Consider the following 20,214-nt stretch of genomic DNA (forward strand, 5'->3'; position numbering starts at 1 on the left):
CTTTCGAAATTTTCAGAACTACAAATTTGTTGTACAGACCATATACTGAATTTCATCGCCTTAGTTAAGTCATTTTTGAGCTATTGTGTTGAAGCCAGGCAGACATAATTCAAAAAATGGCTTTTTCTGACTCAATGGAGTTTGAAACATGAGGTTTCATCAAAGTCGTGAATTCGAATTTCTTGACGTTAACAATACTTTCTCTATACATAATTTGTGTGAGAAAAAGTAAAAATGAAAGCAAACAGCCAATAAGCTAAAAACTTTGTATTAAAAAGAGTAAAAATAAGTAAAATTTCAATCTGGAAACATAAGGAAACTTCGGTAAGGAACAGCAAGATGAATTAAAAATTTTCTCTGACAGATTTATTAATTCGAAAATTAATAAAAAAATTAATTAAAATTCACGAAATTTTCCATATTTTGATCATTTCTATAATCAAAATGTGAAAAAAGTATCCGTGAAGAATTTAGAAGTTTTTGCATTAAGTTTGCAGCATATCATAGCTGTCTCTTTCTAGAAAACGCAAAACAAATTACCTTAGATTTGAATGTCAGTGTCAACGAAAACTAATTATCTCTTAGAGACGCAAATTTGATGCAAAAAAAAAAACAGAGACTCGAGTTTTGATATGAAAGAAAGGTATAGTATTTATTAGAGACAAGAATTTCGGTGTAAAAGAAAATGAAAGTGTCAACCACAATCGTGAATTTAAGAATCAGAGAAAAGGAAGGCATTAAAGATACTTGATTTTCGTGTTAAATGCTTTATCAATCAAATCAAAGAAAACAGTCTTTGGTATCCATTTCTACTGTTTTTCGGTATAAAAACGGATTCAAAATCGTGTTAAGATTTCTATAGCATAAAATTATTTTTGACTTCCATTTTATCATTTATAAACATATTTCATGGCAATGGTGGGCAGAAAAAGTTGAAAATTCATTTAGTTGTTTATAAGTTTATAGCTACAAAAAATGCTGTTTCAATTTTACTTATACACATTTTTGTATTCAAAATAATATGTGCTCTTTATAAAAAAGTTCTTCACTTCGTAAATTTACTTACAATAGTTATTAATTATTATTAAATTTTGCAAAACTACCATTTTTTATCAAATATACATTATTAATTATATTGCTATGTATTAAAAGCTTTTTTTTTCAAATTTTATAATTATAAAAGACCGCCATTTATTAAAGTAGTACGCAGTTTTTAGAACAAGTTTTCTTAAATTGAATTATTGTATTAATCAAATTTCTTTTGTTTTATTATCAACTTCAAGCTACTAAAGTTTCATTGCAGTCAGAGAATAAATAAATAAAAATAAAAACAAAGATTATTTTTTAAAGGAAAAATGGAAAAGAATGGCAAACAGAAGGAAAAAAACTGAGGGGTTATCTTGAATTAGATAAGTGTATGAATTTGCACATTCTATGCTTATAGTTCACGATAACTGAGCAATTTAATTTTCTAGATTAAAATTTGCTAGAACTTTAATTTTCGTGTCCCCATTAAATATTTACACATTGCTTAACATATTTATTTCAAAGGACTTGATTCAAGAGCACCTTAGTGTTTTCAGTGAGATTCGTTATATAGGATATCCACTTTAATCGGGGCCCAGTGGCTGATTTTTAAACCGTTACAGATTGGTATGTAAATACAATTGCAAAAACGCTTTAAAAGATACAAAGAATTATATTTTATGATGTTATTTGTTTATCATGTTATTACTCATGTTCGATAAAATTCGTGGTTCAATAATACTTTCTTTAACAATAAAGAAAAATGCGATGAAACTGGCTGAGTTTAAGTAGTTATAGCAAAGATTTTAAAGAAATTAACAGTCGCTTAGAAAAAGTTATCTTCATCAATTGAGGAATCTTGGCAAAGCAACGCTGAAACTTCCTGAAATATTCTAAAATTTTGGCATTCAAAGCCTCATAACACGGTTAGTTTTGTTTCGTCAAGAAGACGGATTTTTAAAAACAAATGTTCGTAGGTCATACTAAGTTTACTATATATAATTAATAAGAATAGGGGACAATAAAACTAGACACTGTGTAGCAGCTATATGTTTACTTTATTATCTTTGTTTTTGCCAGTTTGTCTTTTTAAAAAAGTGGCAACATCAATTGCTTGTGATGGAATAAAAATATGTCGACATTATATAGTTTCGCTTATTTTAATTTCAAATTTAATCTGCATTAATCATTCCGGAAATATAATCCATATTAATAACCTGTCGTAATGAACTGTACATAACAGGCGCTACAACTATAATTTTGTTAAAAGTAAATTTACTGATTAAATTACTACACAATTTAATTCCTTACATCCTTTAGAATCCTTTTCCAACTGAAAGCATAAGCTTAAAATTAAAAGTTACGAATTAACTATTGCGCCACTATTAGAATGGATAGTCCCTGCATTTTTCTTTATCGTATATGTAGTATAGAGAAAGTATAATAATCGTTAAAAAAATTAAAACTCCAAATTTTGACAAATCCCCACATTTCAAACTTCCCTGAGAGCGAAAAACACATTTTTAAGAAAATGTCCGTCTGTCTTTGACAAAGATAAATCAGAAACACTTTGAGTTGGAAGGTAGAAATTTGGTGTAAAGGATTTTACACCAAATTTGCCGATTTCTAGCCAATTTTAAGTAAAATCTGTTCAGAAGAAATCCATCTGTACGGCTGTTCGAATATAAATTAACACAATAATTACAAAACGAAGAGAGCTATACAAATGCAATTTTGTGCAGAGATTTAACATTTATAGTGTAGACATCTTCCAAATTTTGAGCCAAATCCAACTAGAACCTCACTGTACGTCTACTTTCAGAAACTTTCGAATGCGATAGTTCAAAAACGCACTAACTTATGTATATCAAATTTGGTACGGGATTTTGTGACTACAAATGAAGTTTTTTGTCAAATTTTTGTTTCCATAGGTTGAAAAAAACGTGTCTAAATCACAAATTCGATTCTTAGATATTTTTAACTGCATGCCGGAAATAAACCGCCAAATAACACGCCAACGATGACACGATAGATTCAGTAAAACTGCTTAATTTATCCAAAGGTTAATATTTCGCAACTATTGTACGCTATTGCCATGAAAGGTGTTCTCTGGCATGATAAGTTTATTAGCGAGTACGCTAGAAAGTTTTTGGAAGACCACTTTTGCTGTTTCATGATTAGAGGTAACACGATTTTCATTTCGCCAAATGCAAAAGAAATCCTTTTTATTGATAATAAATGAATTACATTTTAAAAAAATTTCGTCTTATTCCAATCTCTTTCAAGAAGTTATGCTAATTTTTCATTATATGAATTAAAGAAACTGAATACAAATTAATTTAGTGAATGCGGTTACGCTTAAGAGATATAAGGACATTTTAGAAAGGACCCACTTCAAAAGATCTGGAAATTTCTTTAGGGATACTTCAAGGAAGGTTCCTTTAGAAATAAGGAAGAAAGTAATTACTAGATCGCAGCTAGAATTCGTTTAAATGTTTTTTTGAAAGTCAATTCTGTTTTAGGAAAGTTTATTTCGAGCTCTTCGTTAAAATCTAATTCCTTTTAAGCGCAGTAACGAGTGGCGTTAGTTGCATAAGAGATTTTATTTGGTTTATTTAAGAAATTCTGTTTCGACGAATTTGTGAGGCAGGTCATTGACCCCTAAAATTCGTAACCTGTTGTGGAATTTTTCTCTTTTGATCCTAACACATTAAATAAGAAAATTTTCAAATTTTAATATCAGTTTTTAGTTTAGAGGAAAATTTTAGCTTTAGAAGATAAAAAATATATATTATTGTGGTGGTATGTAGATTATTATGATCCATGCAGGAAGCAACAGGACGAATGTTTTTAGGAACTTTTCTTTTAATAATCACATTCACACACTAAACAAGCACAAAGACAAGACATTCACGCGCGCGGCTTCTCAGTTCAGCGTCACATCTCCTTCTAATTACAATCGCAATGCACTATGGGATATATGGGATGGCTTAATCAGGTATCGCCATCTAGTATCCAAAAGAGAAGATAAGAGTAATGCAACTTCTATACATTATCGTTTTTTCGATATGTCATTAAATAAATGAATGGATAAGTAAAAGGACTTAACATTAACTTTTGTTAATATTGGATCGAATTCGAGGTACGTCTTGTGTGATAAAAAAATGCTCTGATAGGACAGGCTGCTTTAATTAAAAGTACCCTATTTGACACGCAGTTATTTCTAGAGTAGAAAATGTGACTAAGAAAGAGTCAAAATTTTAATTTTATTTTTTACAAAAAATTAATCAACATTTTACCTTTTTTATTCTAAATCTTAGGAATATAACATTTTACAAAATACTTTTTACACCACTATAAAATTTAGAAAATAAGTTTTTCAACATAACTCATTTCACTTCTGTGCGATTGTTTTCTATTTTCAATTATTTTCTAAAATTATTTTGAACTATATTTTGCTACAATACTTTTACTGGATCTATATTCCCATGCGGTCCGATGATAATAAGAATTATTTTTATGTGTGCTAGTGCGTTATCACTATTATGTGATTAAGAGAAAATATTAAAAATAGAATAAGCGAATAAAGCTTAAAATTTTATCATGGACCTTTATTTAGACTAAAGTTTAACTTATATTTCTTTCAATTTTTTTTAAAAAAATTTCTTTAAATTGTTTTTTAAATAGTAAACAAAATTTTTGGGTACATTTAGGATAAAATTTGCTGAAACTTTCTTCCTTTGGTATTCCTACCTTGCACAAACGGCAAAAACTTTTATTTTCTCTTATAAGAACCAAATGAAGAAAAAACATGGAAATTGTCAAAAAATTTGAACTCTTGACTTTGACGACTATCCACATTTTAAACCTCCTAGTGTCAGTATGTCAGGAACAACAGCTGAAAACAATAGCTATACAATGCAAACATCTAGATAAATCAAATTTAACGCACAGGTTTAGAATCTAAAATATAGATTGGTATTAACTTTTGAACAAAATCTCTGAAAGTGATTACCTTTATTTGGTAACCTCTTGAAATGCATGTATACGTTATGATTCTAAGAATCAAATATTTCTATTTGGCGACTACAGTTGTGATTTTATACCAAAGTTTGGTGTTAATCGCATGGAAAGAAGACGTCCGGAATACAAATTCAATTTTCGAGTAATTGTGTATTAACCGCATGCCAGGGAATAACCTCAGAATATTAGGAGATAGATTCAGTAAAAATTCTGGATTCAAACAAAAGATTAACATGTCTTAATTATTCTTCGCTATCGTTATACAATGCATATCTAAGATTTAGAATTTTGTTCCGGGTGAGAGGAGTAACAACTTTATCAAAGCATATGAGAAAGTTTAGAAGAGATTGATCCCACTAGTTTTGTTCAGAGAATTATGTACTCTAAAGTCATTCACAAATGATTTACATCCAGTTATATAATAAATATTCTTAGAGAACCCGCAATTCCTTAAATAATGAAAAATGATTTTTATACCTCGTATACCAGACATGGAAAAGGGGAAAGCAATTGTTTAAAGAATCATTCGTCAGCAGAATGATCTGTTATTAGCATTCATATGTGCAATGTATATAAAAAGAAAGCTATATATTGCATCTAATAAATTGAAAGCAAAAATGTTGTTAACTTACAGCTTTCTATTTTCAGCATGCATATCTGCGTGTCATGGGGGTAGGCCTCGAATTTCATGGAGCAGGACAGTAGCAACGTTAACCTATAGAAAAACGTATTAAAGCAATATGACTTTTATTTTCTGCCAAATAATCACTATAAAAATTTTCACAAAATTTCAAACTCATAATTTATTATAATTTATGTACTACGACAATAATAAATAAATAATATCTATGGAATAGCATATTATGTAGGATTCTGAAATAAAAAAGGTATAAAATAAGTAATATCCACTGTATGATTTTAAACATGACATACATTTGTTGTTGTTTCTAATGGCACTTGTCATAGACAAGCCCATTGACGAAGTGAGTGATTTTAAGTCAAGGGTTCGTCTCTTGTTTTTCAATATCGCCATCTAGGGACAAGAGTTCGTTTTACCTACACACACTTCACAACCCTTTCTATGGGACGGACTTAATTCATGCATTTCATTCACTCATTCACAGATTGTAATTTAGACCTGAATCAGAGAACCGTCACCCCTGATCCAGAACCCCCAGTGGTATCACTCTATACATGGAGGAATTTGTGACCATGGCAGATTTATATGTGTGCCAGCCACCGCACACACGGAGAGCCTTCGGCCAGCGGGTATCGAACAGGCAACCCAAGGGACACGAATCAAACGCCGTACCAACAAGGCTATCACGCCCCTCGGACATATATATTTCACCTTAAATGGGAAACATTTTTAAGAAAAAAGAACAAATTAATTTACTAAGCAATTCAATTTTGGTATGATTCAGACAAATATTAAATTGAACTAAGGCATGCAATATTTATTTTTTTAGATGAAACAGATCATTCGATTAAGTTAAAGAAAGCTTAATCATATTTATTACAGAATGTAGGGACAAAAGTATTAAAATAGAATAAAATATTTAAGTTCTGGTTAACGATTGCCTTGAATGACATAATGTTGTGTAAATTTGGATGCATTTTTTCCATCCTAATTATTAATATTTACTAATATTTAAACCACTACAGTTATGTGCTTTTAAAAGGAAAAAAATGCTTTGATTGGCATGAAGAATTTTATTATTATGTAATAAATAATTGCAACTTTGAAAAAATTCAAAATAAAGATCTAGAGTTTCTAAATTCTAAAGTTTTGTATTGTTTCTGGTCCTACAGGTGATAGAGAAATGTTTTTGCCACACTGTCATTTAAAAAATGGTTTAAAAAAATTCGCCCTTCTTCGATCAAATTTATCGATTTATAAAGCTTTGAATGTTTCTGTGTAAAATGATTCTTGATATAGCCATTTCAAGAAAGATACATGAATTAATTAATTATTTTAGAACAATCAATTTCAAAGCTTCAGAAGTTGGGAGATTTTTGTAACAAAAGAATTGACTTTCTTGCATGAAGTAATGTATCGAAAAATACTTTACTAAATATGATTAACAATGTAAGAAAGGGGATAAAAATTTAGAAATCGTCATTTCTTAGCAGTATATTTATTGTCGCAAATGAAATAAAAACTGATCCTTTACATTATTTTCAGAGTTTTACCAACTATAATCATATGTTTATCTCTCAGTATAAATTTTCTTTGAACATCAACTATATATGATATATAGTTAATTTCACTACCGTGAAAATTTGGCCAAGGGACATTTAAGGAACCAACCAAAAATTGTTGAAAGATTTTGTCTTGTCTTTTTTAAAGAACCATGATAATGATTTGAAATATTCAACAGTATTCTTATTTATTTTGGAGAATACATTCATACATTTTCTTAAAAATAACATGTAAAATGGTATGATGGAATTGGTATAGAAATGAAAAGGAATGCTATAAATATACGGGGAAACATATTTTTAATAAATAATTTTTAACTATGCATGAACAAAATGTAGCAAATTTTTCATTTCATGATTTCAAAACTAGATATATTAGCCATTTCATATAAAAATTCCATTTAAATACCATTAACGCATATATAAAAGATTAGAAAAATTAATCACTTATTAACATTGAGAAATTAAGTATGCGTAACACATATTTCAGGAAATTAAACATCAGAAACAACAAACAATTTATTACATTTATTATTATTTGTGCACATATTAGATTTCTAACATTGTGTCATTTGATCTACAATATAACAGCCAGCCAAGCCTGCCTCAAAAAGATAAACTATATTATATTCTTCGTAACATTTCTGTAACTGAAGAATTAATCAAAAATATGTAAAGAGTATTTTAAAGTATCAAAATTCAAAGTAGGAATTTTTAGTAAAATCTGATCATAACGAGTAAGAAAATAAGAAAAAGTAATTAATTTTTAACGCTTATATTATCATTTATTCATGAAAGAATAATGGCAGATGAATTCTTCTTTCAATTCCCATTTCACCTTTTAAAAAGTTTCCAAGACGCATCAGGATAACATCTATATAAAAAATGAGCCTTAAGGTTAAACTTATTCAATAGAAGTTAATAAGAGCGAAATTAAATTCAGATGAATTTCATGCATTTTAGAACTTTTAATTTTGTTTTATTATATTTATAAAAATTCTTTTTTTTTCCTTCATATTTGTTCATTTTTTTTCTTAAAAACTCTATTCAATATTATTTTTCTGAAAACTGAATTGAAACAACTTTTCAACATAAAATAAATACCCTCGTTACCTGAGGCAATGATTAAAGAAAATAAAATAGAGTGTAATCTTGGTTTAATCTAATGGAGCTCCTTACTTATACAGGAAATGAGAAAAAGAAACTAATTTCAATCGACAAACGATTTTTATTTTTAAACTTTAACTTCTGGAGGTTATGCAATGATTTGATATTAATAACTGCTTTGGAAAAGGAAACACAAATAAGGCATTGAAATATAGTTTTATACAGGCAACAAAGTTTTACAAAAATATCAAAATATAGTGTTTGCTTTTATTATGAAATTTCATGACTCCAATACTTCTAAAAAGTAATACTTTATAAAGGCCAGAAGATTTCCGAAATGTGTTAACTTTTAGATATTTGAGTGAATACATTATCTAATAAAAGAGGTAGATATTCTTTCCTCATTTTTAATAAAGGTATTACGGAAATATTTCGGTTTAGCTTTGTAATATAGAGAAAAATAGCACCAATAGTTGAAAGGAAAGAACAATAACATTGAAAAAAATATTGTTAAAAGAAATCATTTGATATTTACTAATAATAGAAGAGAATGTGTGTATATGCAGCCAAAAACAGTTTGGCCTACATTTCCAAATTTGGCAAAGATATAATTTAAAGGATAGGAATATGTAACGGGAGCAATTTTCTTAGAAATTTTAATTGATTACAGATTAAGAGACATTTTGAGATTTCCGAAAACATCATTAAGAAAAATTAATTTTTACACAAGTTTAACCTTTAAAAAATTGTCTTTTTAAAAATGTATAAATTTAATTGCGCAGGGTTTCCTCAAAAAATATTTTTTTTATATATTAAATAAAAAAATATTTCACAAATTTTATAACAGACAAAAGTGAAATGGCATTACCGTTGAAAGATAAATGACTCTGGCAGTTATGCTTTTAATTCCTGTATGATTTAAAGAGGTAAGAATCCTTTAGAATAATCAACGATACACAATAAACAGAAAAAGTTAGAGAACAGAAAACGATTATTAAAATATTGATATCTGTCAAAATTATATGATTAAAAAAAGCAATCACGAACTTCAAACTTTAACTTTAATCAAATGAGGTTAAACGTAATCAATATTTTATTGAAATATCTTGGTATGTGTCAATATTGCCACATGCCAATTTGCATTCTAATAATTGAATTGAATACTTTAAAAAATAATCAATTTATTAATTATATACTTCACACATTAATTTTGATGATTATCACGTTATTAATAATAAATTAGTTATGACAATCAGTCATAAATTTCGTTTCATATTTGATTTCAGTAGCTTAAATCATGCATTGCAACAACAGACACTAACACGAATTAGGGTTTAATTTAGTTTAGTAATATTAACGTCCTGTTTGGGTCAAGCCTAATTATTTTGAGCCGCAGTCAGATGACGAATGCGATACCTGAGCTGCCTCTTTCCCTTCTCCAAACTGTCATATCGAACCAGCAGGTGGACATTTTACCCCGACGGATTTAACGTGCATCTGACCTGCTTACACGACGGTTCTTCAGTGGAATCGGGTCTCGACTCCGGAATCCTCAGGCCCCGAATTCGGGACCTTACCACCAGGCCACCGCATTCCAAATTGAATTGAAGAAAAAAAGGGATCACAGCACAAACCTAGTGATATTTTAATTAATTCTGTCTCAAAAACTTATTAAACAAAAGCTAATAATAACTGTCATAAAAGAAGTACATAATTTCAATATACTCTAACAAGTAAGAAAAATCTGAATAAAGGAAAACAAAATTGCTGATTCATTAAATATTTCCAAAATAATAACATCAACAAAGGAATTCTGATAATTTTGTTACGAGCTTAACTAATCAACTATTAAAGAAAGTATTAGTTAGGTGCAGATTTTCTGTCTGGCACTCCTGCAGGTTAATTTAGTTACTCGGGTGGATCGAAAGAAGTCAACATAATTCACGCTTGCCATAACTGAATTATGTTATTGAGTCTCAAAATGAAAGTGTGCTTCGTTAAATTAATGTGATTAATGAAAAGAATCGGGCTAAATAAGAACATTCTTTAATATATGATGTTTGATTGTTCTTATTAAAGACAATCTAGGAGAAAAGAATAAGAAGTAATATTGTAATCATGAAGGCAAATTTCTGATCTGAAATAAAGAAAAAACATATTTTGGCCGGAAAAGGTTTGTTTTTTGAAGAAAGGTAATTAATTAGAATAGGAACATTGCAACTTGCAATTTTACATGTAGAGGAAAACACTCTTTTTCGAAAAAAAAAAAAGAAAGAAAGAAAGAAAAGGGAATTTCTTATTTCAAACAAATAATTATGAATGATAAAATTTTTGATAACTTTCTCATTCAGTTGATTGTTATTGATTAATTTATATATTGACTAATTATTGATTGATTAATTTTGAATATATATGACTGGTTGACTGGACTCAAACACGCACGCATGCACACAAACACGTCTGTACGAATTTAGCTAAATTTCTAAATAAATCTTGTATAATTTAATTTTACATAATTTACTGACAAAATTTTGACTAACCTCTTTTAACAAAGTGAATGAACTGGAGGTTTTAAATTAAATGTCATCAGGATATCAGGATTAAATGTAATCAGGATAATCAGGAAATCAGGATAATCACAATATTAAATTATACTTAATTAGAAATTTAGCTAAATTCGTACAGACGTGTTTGTGTGCATGCGTGCGTGTTTGAGTCCAGTCATCCAGTCATATATATTCAAAATTAATCAATCAATAATTAGTCAATATATAAATTAATCAATATCAATCAACTGATATTGTATAATTTAATATTCTTTCCTGATTACATTTAATTTAAATCCTTCAGTTCATTCGCTATGTTAGAAGAGGTAAGTCAAAATTATGTCAGTACTTTTTGAAATGATAAAATATTTAGTTAAATCAAATTATTAGATGAGAAGAAGTTATTATTTACATTTTTTCTTACAAGTTAGTTAATAAATAGTTATAAAAACTAATCTGTTAGCATTATTAGGGATAAGTCTAAAAGACATATATAATATGGCCTTCTGGTTTGCTGTTTTTTCACCCTTATTTCTGATATAATTGCCGAAAAATTAACTAACGAAATACGAAAGCTATAACAAAAAATCTCATGCACATTAACAGAATACTTAAGAAATAAAAAAAAAAAAATTGTAGAACACTTTATATATAAATAAATAGTAACAGTTAATATTTTGCACACTTGCAATGGAATAATCTCAATCCATAATATTCATGAATCCTCAAATCGTAACTAACCATTAAATTGGTTTCAAACAAAGAGTGTCCCACAAACAGAAAATAAAATAAGTTCTAAATGCAAAATAAAATAATTAACATTTCAGATCTCAGCTCATTAATCTTTGCTACAATCCAGTAAAAAAAAATGTAAGTAAAAGTGAAGTTTACGATCTCATAACTCATATTTATTCATGTTTAGCTTTATGAGCCCATAAAGTTAATTAACATTAAATTATATTAAGTATAAAAATATAACTTGTCTCAGCTTCTAAATACTAAAAGAAATTTGGGATTCTTCTTCCGATATTAACGCAGACCAACAGGGCAGAGATATTTTTATTTCCATCCAGCGTCAAAGTGACGGTGAACGATCATATGTATATACCGATATTAAAATTTCTTTTCTATTTTTACAGCAAATGTTTTCAATAACCCAGAATTTTTAACTGGAAATGTGAAAACTGCTTATAGTGAATGATAATTCATTTCAAAGCCTGTTTATATATTTAAAAAAGAGAGTGTATTTTATAACGTAATTTAAGCGTACATTTTCATTTTCTTGCATATCATATTTACATAAAACAGCTTTTCAACAAATAAGATAAATCTTATTTAAATATCTATTTACCTATAACAAATGCAAGTTACGTTAATAAAAAAATTAACTAAGTGATTAATTTTTTATAAACATTCCATATAACTTTCTATAGATTTAAAAATATTTGTGGAATAAATTTTAAAAAAAATCAATTCAGTAATTCCTATACTATATTCCCCTAATGTAAAATAAACAATCCCAGTTATAAGTTCAAGATATGATTGAAATACCATAATTTTGTCCTATACTGTCTGCCCAGAATAATGCCATTTCTCATCGCTCAAAATGTTTCTCCCACGATGCACCGAATCCAATTTAATATTTTTACTTACTTGACCATGTAGAGGATGGTCTTGTCGCTGTACAGCCAAATATAGTGATTAGGCACCGTCATCTCTTGGAAAGTGACCCTTTTGGCATTCTTGAAAAAGGAATCTGGTCTCCACATCCGCTTGAGCCAGCTGATGGGAAGCAGACGATATTTCATGGTCATGTTTTCCGGTAAACGGAGCCGGTAGTCTTTCCAACTCTGGGACATAAAAATGTCCGCCACATAAGTCTGGAACAGGAAATGAAACCAATCAAACAATATCTTGATTCAGCTTTTAATCAACTCATTCATTTCGAAAATAAATTATTAAATTCTTGGTAATTGGTTATAAAATAAAACAAATATTCTTACTTGTTCAATTCTATATAGTAAGTATAAAAGTAAATTTTCTCAGATTAAAAAATAAATTTTCTAAATACTTTATCTGAATATTATTTTTTTGAATCTTTTTTCTTCTAATTATATAAATAAAAATGAAAAACAATCCGTATGGTATCGAAACCTTAATTGTAGAGGAATTCTTTTTCTAATTTTCTCCAAAAATACTACAAATAACAAAGAAAGTCTTAATAAAATTTTATTAATTAATTATGTAAAAATTAAAAAAATGTATTTCCATATGTAGTAAAGATTATTCTTTTTAATATTATCGTTTCTGGAAATCACTAATACATGGATAGATTGAAGGATTTTATTTATTTTCCTACAATTTGTCATTGACAATGTCTAATTAAATCTTACATCAAATACATTAAATCTTACATTTAAAGTTACGAATTATTTATAGAATCAATTGGCGATTTTTAAACATCTTTTGGTATTTTAATCAGAACTTAAAAATCATATGACACATTCTTATGTTCTATTTTAATTAAAAATGTAATCGCATATGATTACACTGCGTAAAAAAAGTAGAAGGACACTTGATTTTGTAACAATAACCGAAAAATATTTTATTTTTATTAAAAAATTTTATTAGAAACATTTAACAAATATTTCAAAAATACAATTTTAACATCAGAATTAGGATGTTCAAACATAAAATATTAATGGCAACAAAAATAGTTTCTCTTTTTTGAAACTTTGTAAAAAAAGTAGAAGGACAGCATTATAATGAATGAAAAAATAGTGATTTTAATAAGGAATGGTATTCCCATTGGCCTTTATAACTTCAAATATTCTGTTTGGAAGTGAATTGTATAGAGTTTGAATTTCAGTTTGACAAAAATTGTCCCACGAGTCATTCAATGCTTCTCGAAGCTGAATTTGCGAATTAAATTGCCTTCCATCAGCATAAACTCGACGAACTAACATTGCCCAAATGTTTTCCACTATATTAAGGTCAGGACTTTTGGCTGGTCATGGTAAAACATCCACATTATTTGTTAGGAACCAATTTTTGACTCCAGTCGCGGTGTGAATGGAAGCTCCGTCTTGCTGAAATTTCCACTATTCACCCCCCCATGTCAGAGGCATAAGGAAGAAGCTCGGAATTCAGTACTTGAATGTAGTCTGTATGTTTTTGCCTACCATTTAAGAAAACCAGACTTGTCCTTCCTCCGTATCCAACAGCCAACCAAACCATTAAACTCCCTCCTCCCATTTGCCGTGTTGAATAGTATTCGCCTTCAGTCCCCAGACAATGCCAGTAGTGCTGATATCCGTCTGGACCGTTTAAGTTAAATTTCTTTTCATCGGAAAATATCACAGAAGTCCATTCTGTAGTTCAGGACATGTGCTCCTTAGCCCACGCTAAACGGTTATCAATGTGAGCTTGTTTCCACTTAGGATGATGTTTCCGTTTTTAGAAAATGAATTTTTTAGATCTTTTAATATAGTTGTAAACTGTTTGTTTCGTCACATGATTAAGTCCTGCTTGATTTCTTGCCTTTGAAACACTTCCTTTGTTCTTCTTCAGCACACGAGCAAGTTTTCTTTCATCACGTGGTGTTAACTTCTTCGGTCTACCAGTCTTCTTTTTATTTCCATTTTTATAAGGATTTCTGATAAAGTTTGAAACTGTATTGGGGATCACCTGCAACAATCGAGCAATCTCTCTGACACCTTTACCATCATTTTGATATGCGGAAATTTGCCCCTTTTGCAAATTGTTCAAAGGTATTCCTTTAGGCATTTCTGAGAACGGAGAAACAACGTAACTTTTAAACAAATTAGATTTTTTTGACAGAAAAGGATAAACAAAGTACAAAATCACTATTTAAATAAAGAACAACTTACTAAATTAAATATATTAGCAAGTGTCCTTCTACTTTTTTTACGCATCGGAAATTATATATACTAATTTTCTTAATAATATTAGGGGTAGATGTTTAATTTTTGCCTAAAATGAAAACAAGTGTCATTAAACTAAATCTGCATAAATATCTGGTAGTTAGGAGAAAATAAGAGATATTAATTGGCAAAAAGACACTGTCCTTATACTTTTTTTACGCAGTGTATGAGATAAATTCAAACGTTAGAAGACATTTATATAATATTTTATATGAAAGTGATTTATATATTAAAATATTTTATATATTTTTGTAGAATACAGAATTGAACCATGCAAGTTTAAACGTAAACCCGAATCATTTTTAAAGAAAGTAACAAATTTTAATTGAATTAAAAATATATATCAGACTTTTTCAAGGGTTACCCTCAAGTTGGGATTCAAAAAAGGGATTTTTTCTGTGAAGGAATGCAGACTAAACAATCTATTCCCCAAAGTGGTTTCAAGGAACCTTGAATGCGTTAGCTTGGAGGGGTTAAGAGCGGTAACACAACCGTTAGCTTAAAATTTCCTTGCCTGCTGCTGGCATGTTTTTTCCTTTTTGTTTCTATTACTAGTTTGAGTATTATTATATGGTTATTTTGTGTTATTTTTGTTGTTGTATTTTTGCTTATTTGTGGTTATTTTCTTCTAATTTGTTGTTTTGTTTTGTCCTTTCTGTTAAAATGGTATATCTGTTAGGCCTAATTTCAGGGGATTTTCGGGTCACGAGGAATCATTATTAGACAGTTTAGTCTGCATTCCTTCACAGAAAAAAATCCCTTTTTTTGAATCCCAACTTGAGGGTGACACTTGAAAATGTCTTCAGGCCGGATTCTTTTTTTATTTGGTTTCATTTTGATTTTTTTTTTCCTATTAACTTGGTTTTTTTTACTTATATGTCTTAATTCATATGTGTTTTAGTAGTAACTGTATTTGCGCCTGTTTCTATTTTGGTTTTTGTTCGAATAAGAAATAATTTTTAGTTGCGATTCCGAAACTAATATTTAGTTGCGCTTCCGAAACTATTTAGTTTCGTTTTCAAAATATTTCTAACTTTAGATTGGTTAATTATATTTTAATATATATATAAAAATATTTTATTTATTTTTGTAAAATGCATAATTGAACCTTACAATTTTTAGATGGAAACCTGAAGCATATTTAAAGAAAGCAACAAATTTTGATGGAATTAAAAATATAATTTTATTAGCTTCTTAAAAAGCAAACTACAAATTTTAATCAAAGATGTGGATGTCAAAACCTATGAGAAGAAGTGGAGCGATAGTAAAAATACTCTAAGGAAATTTGCAAATAATCACGTTTATTACATATTTTAATTTTTAATACATGTTTCGGAATTTCTTGTGTTATGATATTCATTGCAATTTAATTTGAATACAGAATTTTTTTCGGCATACTTAAATTTGATTTTTTTTTCATTTTATTATAATAAGCATTTTCGAGAACTGCTTAAAAACTTTTCTTTGTTATTATTTTCTGCCTTTTAATTATTAATATTTTTCTTAATTTATTATTAAAGTTTTTATAAAATATTTATAGATTTTTTCTCAAATTCACAACCAGATATCATCTGCCATTATTAATCAAATCCAAATAGATACTATTAAGGAAATAAATACAAAAAATTGTTAAAATATTTTGATGTAAACAGAAACACAGAATTGCCCATAATTTCAAAATTCCAACACATCCGGTAATAAGTGAAAAATTGCTGTAAAAATGGAATCATTTTCACAAACAAAAAATTTTAGCCTGCCAATTCATGCTACATGTATTATTGTAAGAACTAAAACTGAAATCGTTGGATGAGAATCGTTGGAAATAAATAAAATAATTAGTTATAATAATTTATAAATATATATTTTCTGGATAAATAATGACTTATTTTTCGGAAAAATTGCTAGAATATAATGAGTAGAATTCTTGCATTTGAATTTTACGGCAAATAAATTTTACAGAAGATAATTTTTCTCTCAGCATTTATGCTTTATTCTTTGAGTATTTTTTTAATCAAAAATTGAACTATCACGATGACGAATAATTGGAAATAAATAAAATAATTAGTTATTATAATTTATAAATATATATTTTCTGGATAAATAATGACTTATTTTTCGGAAAAATTGCTAGAATATAATGAGTAGAATTCTTGCATTTGAATTTTACGGCAAATAAATTTTACAGAAGATAATTTTTCTCTCAGCATTTATGCTTTATTCTTTGAGTATTTTTTTAATCAAAAATTGAATTATCATCATGGCAACAGATATCGTTTGCAACAAATATATGTGAGAAACAATTTATTTATAGCTCATTTTTTGACAAGTATATTTCTTAATCTATCTGAAAGAGAAAATAAAAGCGTTGAAAGAAGGAAACTTTTGTCGAAATTTGAGATTAATTTTTTAATAAAAAATAAACTTCTAATTGATAAAATAAATAAAGCATTTTTTTTCCTCAAAAATATGTAGTGTTAAAGAAGTTCAGCAATATTACCTTATTAAATTTACCATTATGCTTTTAATATGAAGGATAGTAGTTGTCGTAAAAGGAATTGCTAATCAAGAACTATAGTTAATCTGCTTCCGTACAAGAGAAAGAAATATATTGATTGCATTAAGGAGAGAGAAACATTATGAGTCTATTGGGTTTTTGCTCAATATTAGAACTTAGGAAACGACTGCAATTATCCAGATATTTAGCCAGCTGTATCAGCGAGAACAGGAAATAAAACTAAATCACTATATTAGATTTCTAATTTGGATGTTTACATGAGTTAGTAATCAATCGAAGTAGTCTCCGCAAAACTTTCGCGCTTGTCTCCTTATAAGGATGTTTTCCGAGACAACGCCTTGTATAGCATTAGCATATAATAGTTACGAAATACTAGCATTCGGTGCGAAATTAGCATTTTTACTGAATATATCAGTTATATATTCAGTAAATATATCTGAATATATCAGTGAGTTATTATGGTGACTAATCCTCGGAATTCAATTAATATGATTGATTCAGGCATGCAAATCGAATTTGTGTTTTAGATGCGTTTTTTTTTTCAATCGATTGAAACAAATCGATTGAAATCGATTTTTTTTCCATCTATCTCATTCTCATCGTTTTGTAAGTATTGGTTAAATTATTTTCAAACAGGACAGACAGACTTCCTCTGAGTGGATTTTGCTCAAAATTTGATAGAAATCTACATATTTAGTGTTAAGGCAGTATACCAAATTTCATCCATGCAGCGCAGAGAGGGTTTTGAATTTACTCTGTCACAGACAAACAAATAGACATTTTTCTAAAAATATCTTTTCCGAACTCAAGGAATTCTTAAACGTAAAGATTAATCAAAATCATGAGTTTAAATTTTTTGACGATAATTATACTTTCTCTATACTAAGTATAGGAGAAAGTAAAAATAGGAAAATAGTTCTTTTTCATAAACAGATGCTGATAAATTTAGTGACCAAAAAAAGTTGGTTTTTAAGTTGGTTAAAGTTAAACACCATTAACCTTTAAACTTTTTTTTTATCTATTTATTACTCTCCAATTAGAGAACATTTTCTGATGCGACAAACGAATGATATTTAGATTTATTGATTTTGTATTTATAATTCTAATGAGGTAAGTTGATTTTATATAATGTTTGCACCGAATTTCACTTCATTGAACGATTAATAGTTTAAAAATAATACAATTCCGCGCAAATATGGTATATGGAAAATTCATTTAACAAGTTAACTGAATTTATTGCATTTACTTTTACCTTGTATGCTATTATGCTCAGTTTAGTTTAATTTTTTTTAATGTCCTGTTTCGGAACTATGCAAGAGACATTTTTTGGGCACATCTGCTTGAGCGGTGGCCTGATGACAATGTGTTCGAAATTTGATTTAACTTTAGATTTGAAAGTGAAACAAAAATTCTTTTTAGATCTTAAATAGGATAGATAGATCTAATAATTTCACTTTCATTCCATTTTTCCCATTTTGACCATCATTTTTACTTTTAGAATGAAATAAGAGGGCTACTTATATTTGCTTATAAGTACCCTTCTATTTTTAATAATTTATTTTGCATTTTTAATATTGATTTTTTTCTTATATTTGTAATTTATTATAGGTGCTTATAATTTTAATGTACAATATATAGTTAGGAATTTGTTTTATCATTATCTTAATTGTGATTTTATTTTTCTATAGTATTTCCTACAGTATACACTGTCTCATGCTTTTAGATTTATTTTGCACCAGAATATTTTATAAATCGAAAATTGTTTTCTAATTTCTAGTAGTAAAAATATATTCACTAATAAAAATAAAACATTGATTATTTTTGTGTTATCAATTTTTTTATGTTATCATTATTATTTTTGAGTCGAAAATATATTACATAATTCATTATTATAAATACTTTGAAATCCTAATATTATACACAAGTCATTGCTAGAGAACGCCTACATGTAGAAATCAATTTTAATTAAAATGAATTGATCAACTAATTAATTAATAGTTATTATTTTAATGTAATTTTCAAAAAAAATATTTAATAAGAATTTTAACAAATTTTAATAAGAGTAGTACCTCAGTAGATAATTGAAAGCTGGATTACAAAATTCTATCAGTACGAATATAAGTATATACACAAATCAAATAAAGAACAGCCGACGTCCTGGCCTAGGGGTAGCGCGTCTTCCCCGTGGTTTAGGCTTCCCGGGTTCGAGTCCGGGTTCGGGCATGGTTGTTCTCTTCCTTGTGTTCTTTCTGTGAGGTGCGTGAATGATCCCCCCCCCGTAAAAAGGCGCTGTGCAAGCGAGTGTGTGTGTGTGCTATCTTCATTTGAGCTAGAAGTCAGACTTCTTCCCTCGGGTGCTCAGGGGTCTTTACTCTCAGAAGCTACAGCGCAAAATTTGGCTTAAATAGTCACACGACAAAAAAAGAAAAAAAAAAAAAAAAAAGAAAGAAAGAACAAAATGAAACAATCAGCCCATGGGGGCTCCTTATTTCGAAAACAAATAGTGCTAAAATATTTTATAAGAGTGTAAAATTGAAAATAGTAAAAAACACATTTATCTCAAAATAACTCGAAATTTAATGTCATCATCTCAACTGCGTCATAAAAATTTATCGACACATCCGCTTATCGCAATTATTTCTAAGAAAAGAAGACGAATCTTTATTAAAGCAGATATGTTTCCACCGAAGCATTATCAAAATGTAAAACCTCAAATAATTACTAAAAAAACAATAAAAATTAAACAAGCGATCGGAACAAGTATTTGAGTAGGAGCGTAGGGGAAAAAGAGCGCTAATCATGCAACAAATCAGCAACTGAATCATAAACAATCACAAGAAAAATCTTCGGT

At 28.4% G+C, this 20,214-nt stretch overlaps 1 protein-coding gene across 1 annotated transcript in view; it reads right to left on the reverse strand.

The window, feature by feature from the left end:
• The window catches only part of LOC129988279 (glycine receptor subunit alpha-2-like), a 141,233-nt gene that overhangs the window by 17,525 nt on the left and 103,494 nt on the right, over positions 1 to 20,214 (reverse strand). Inside the window, exons 5-6 of the mRNA XM_056096467.1 lie at positions 12,558 to 12,784; positions 5,682 to 5,764 (exon numbers count right to left, since the gene is read on the reverse strand). Coding sequence (XP_055952442.1) covers positions 5,682 to 5,764; positions 12,558 to 12,784 — 310 coding nt within the window. The remainder of the gene's footprint in view (positions 1 to 5,681; positions 5,765 to 12,557; positions 12,785 to 20,214) is intronic.

This window comes from Argiope bruennichi, chromosome 10 (genome assembly GCF_947563725.1).
Source record: "Argiope bruennichi chromosome 10, qqArgBrue1.1, whole genome shotgun sequence".
Taxonomy (NCBI): Eukaryota; Metazoa; Arthropoda; class Arachnida; order Araneae; family Araneidae; genus Argiope; species Argiope bruennichi.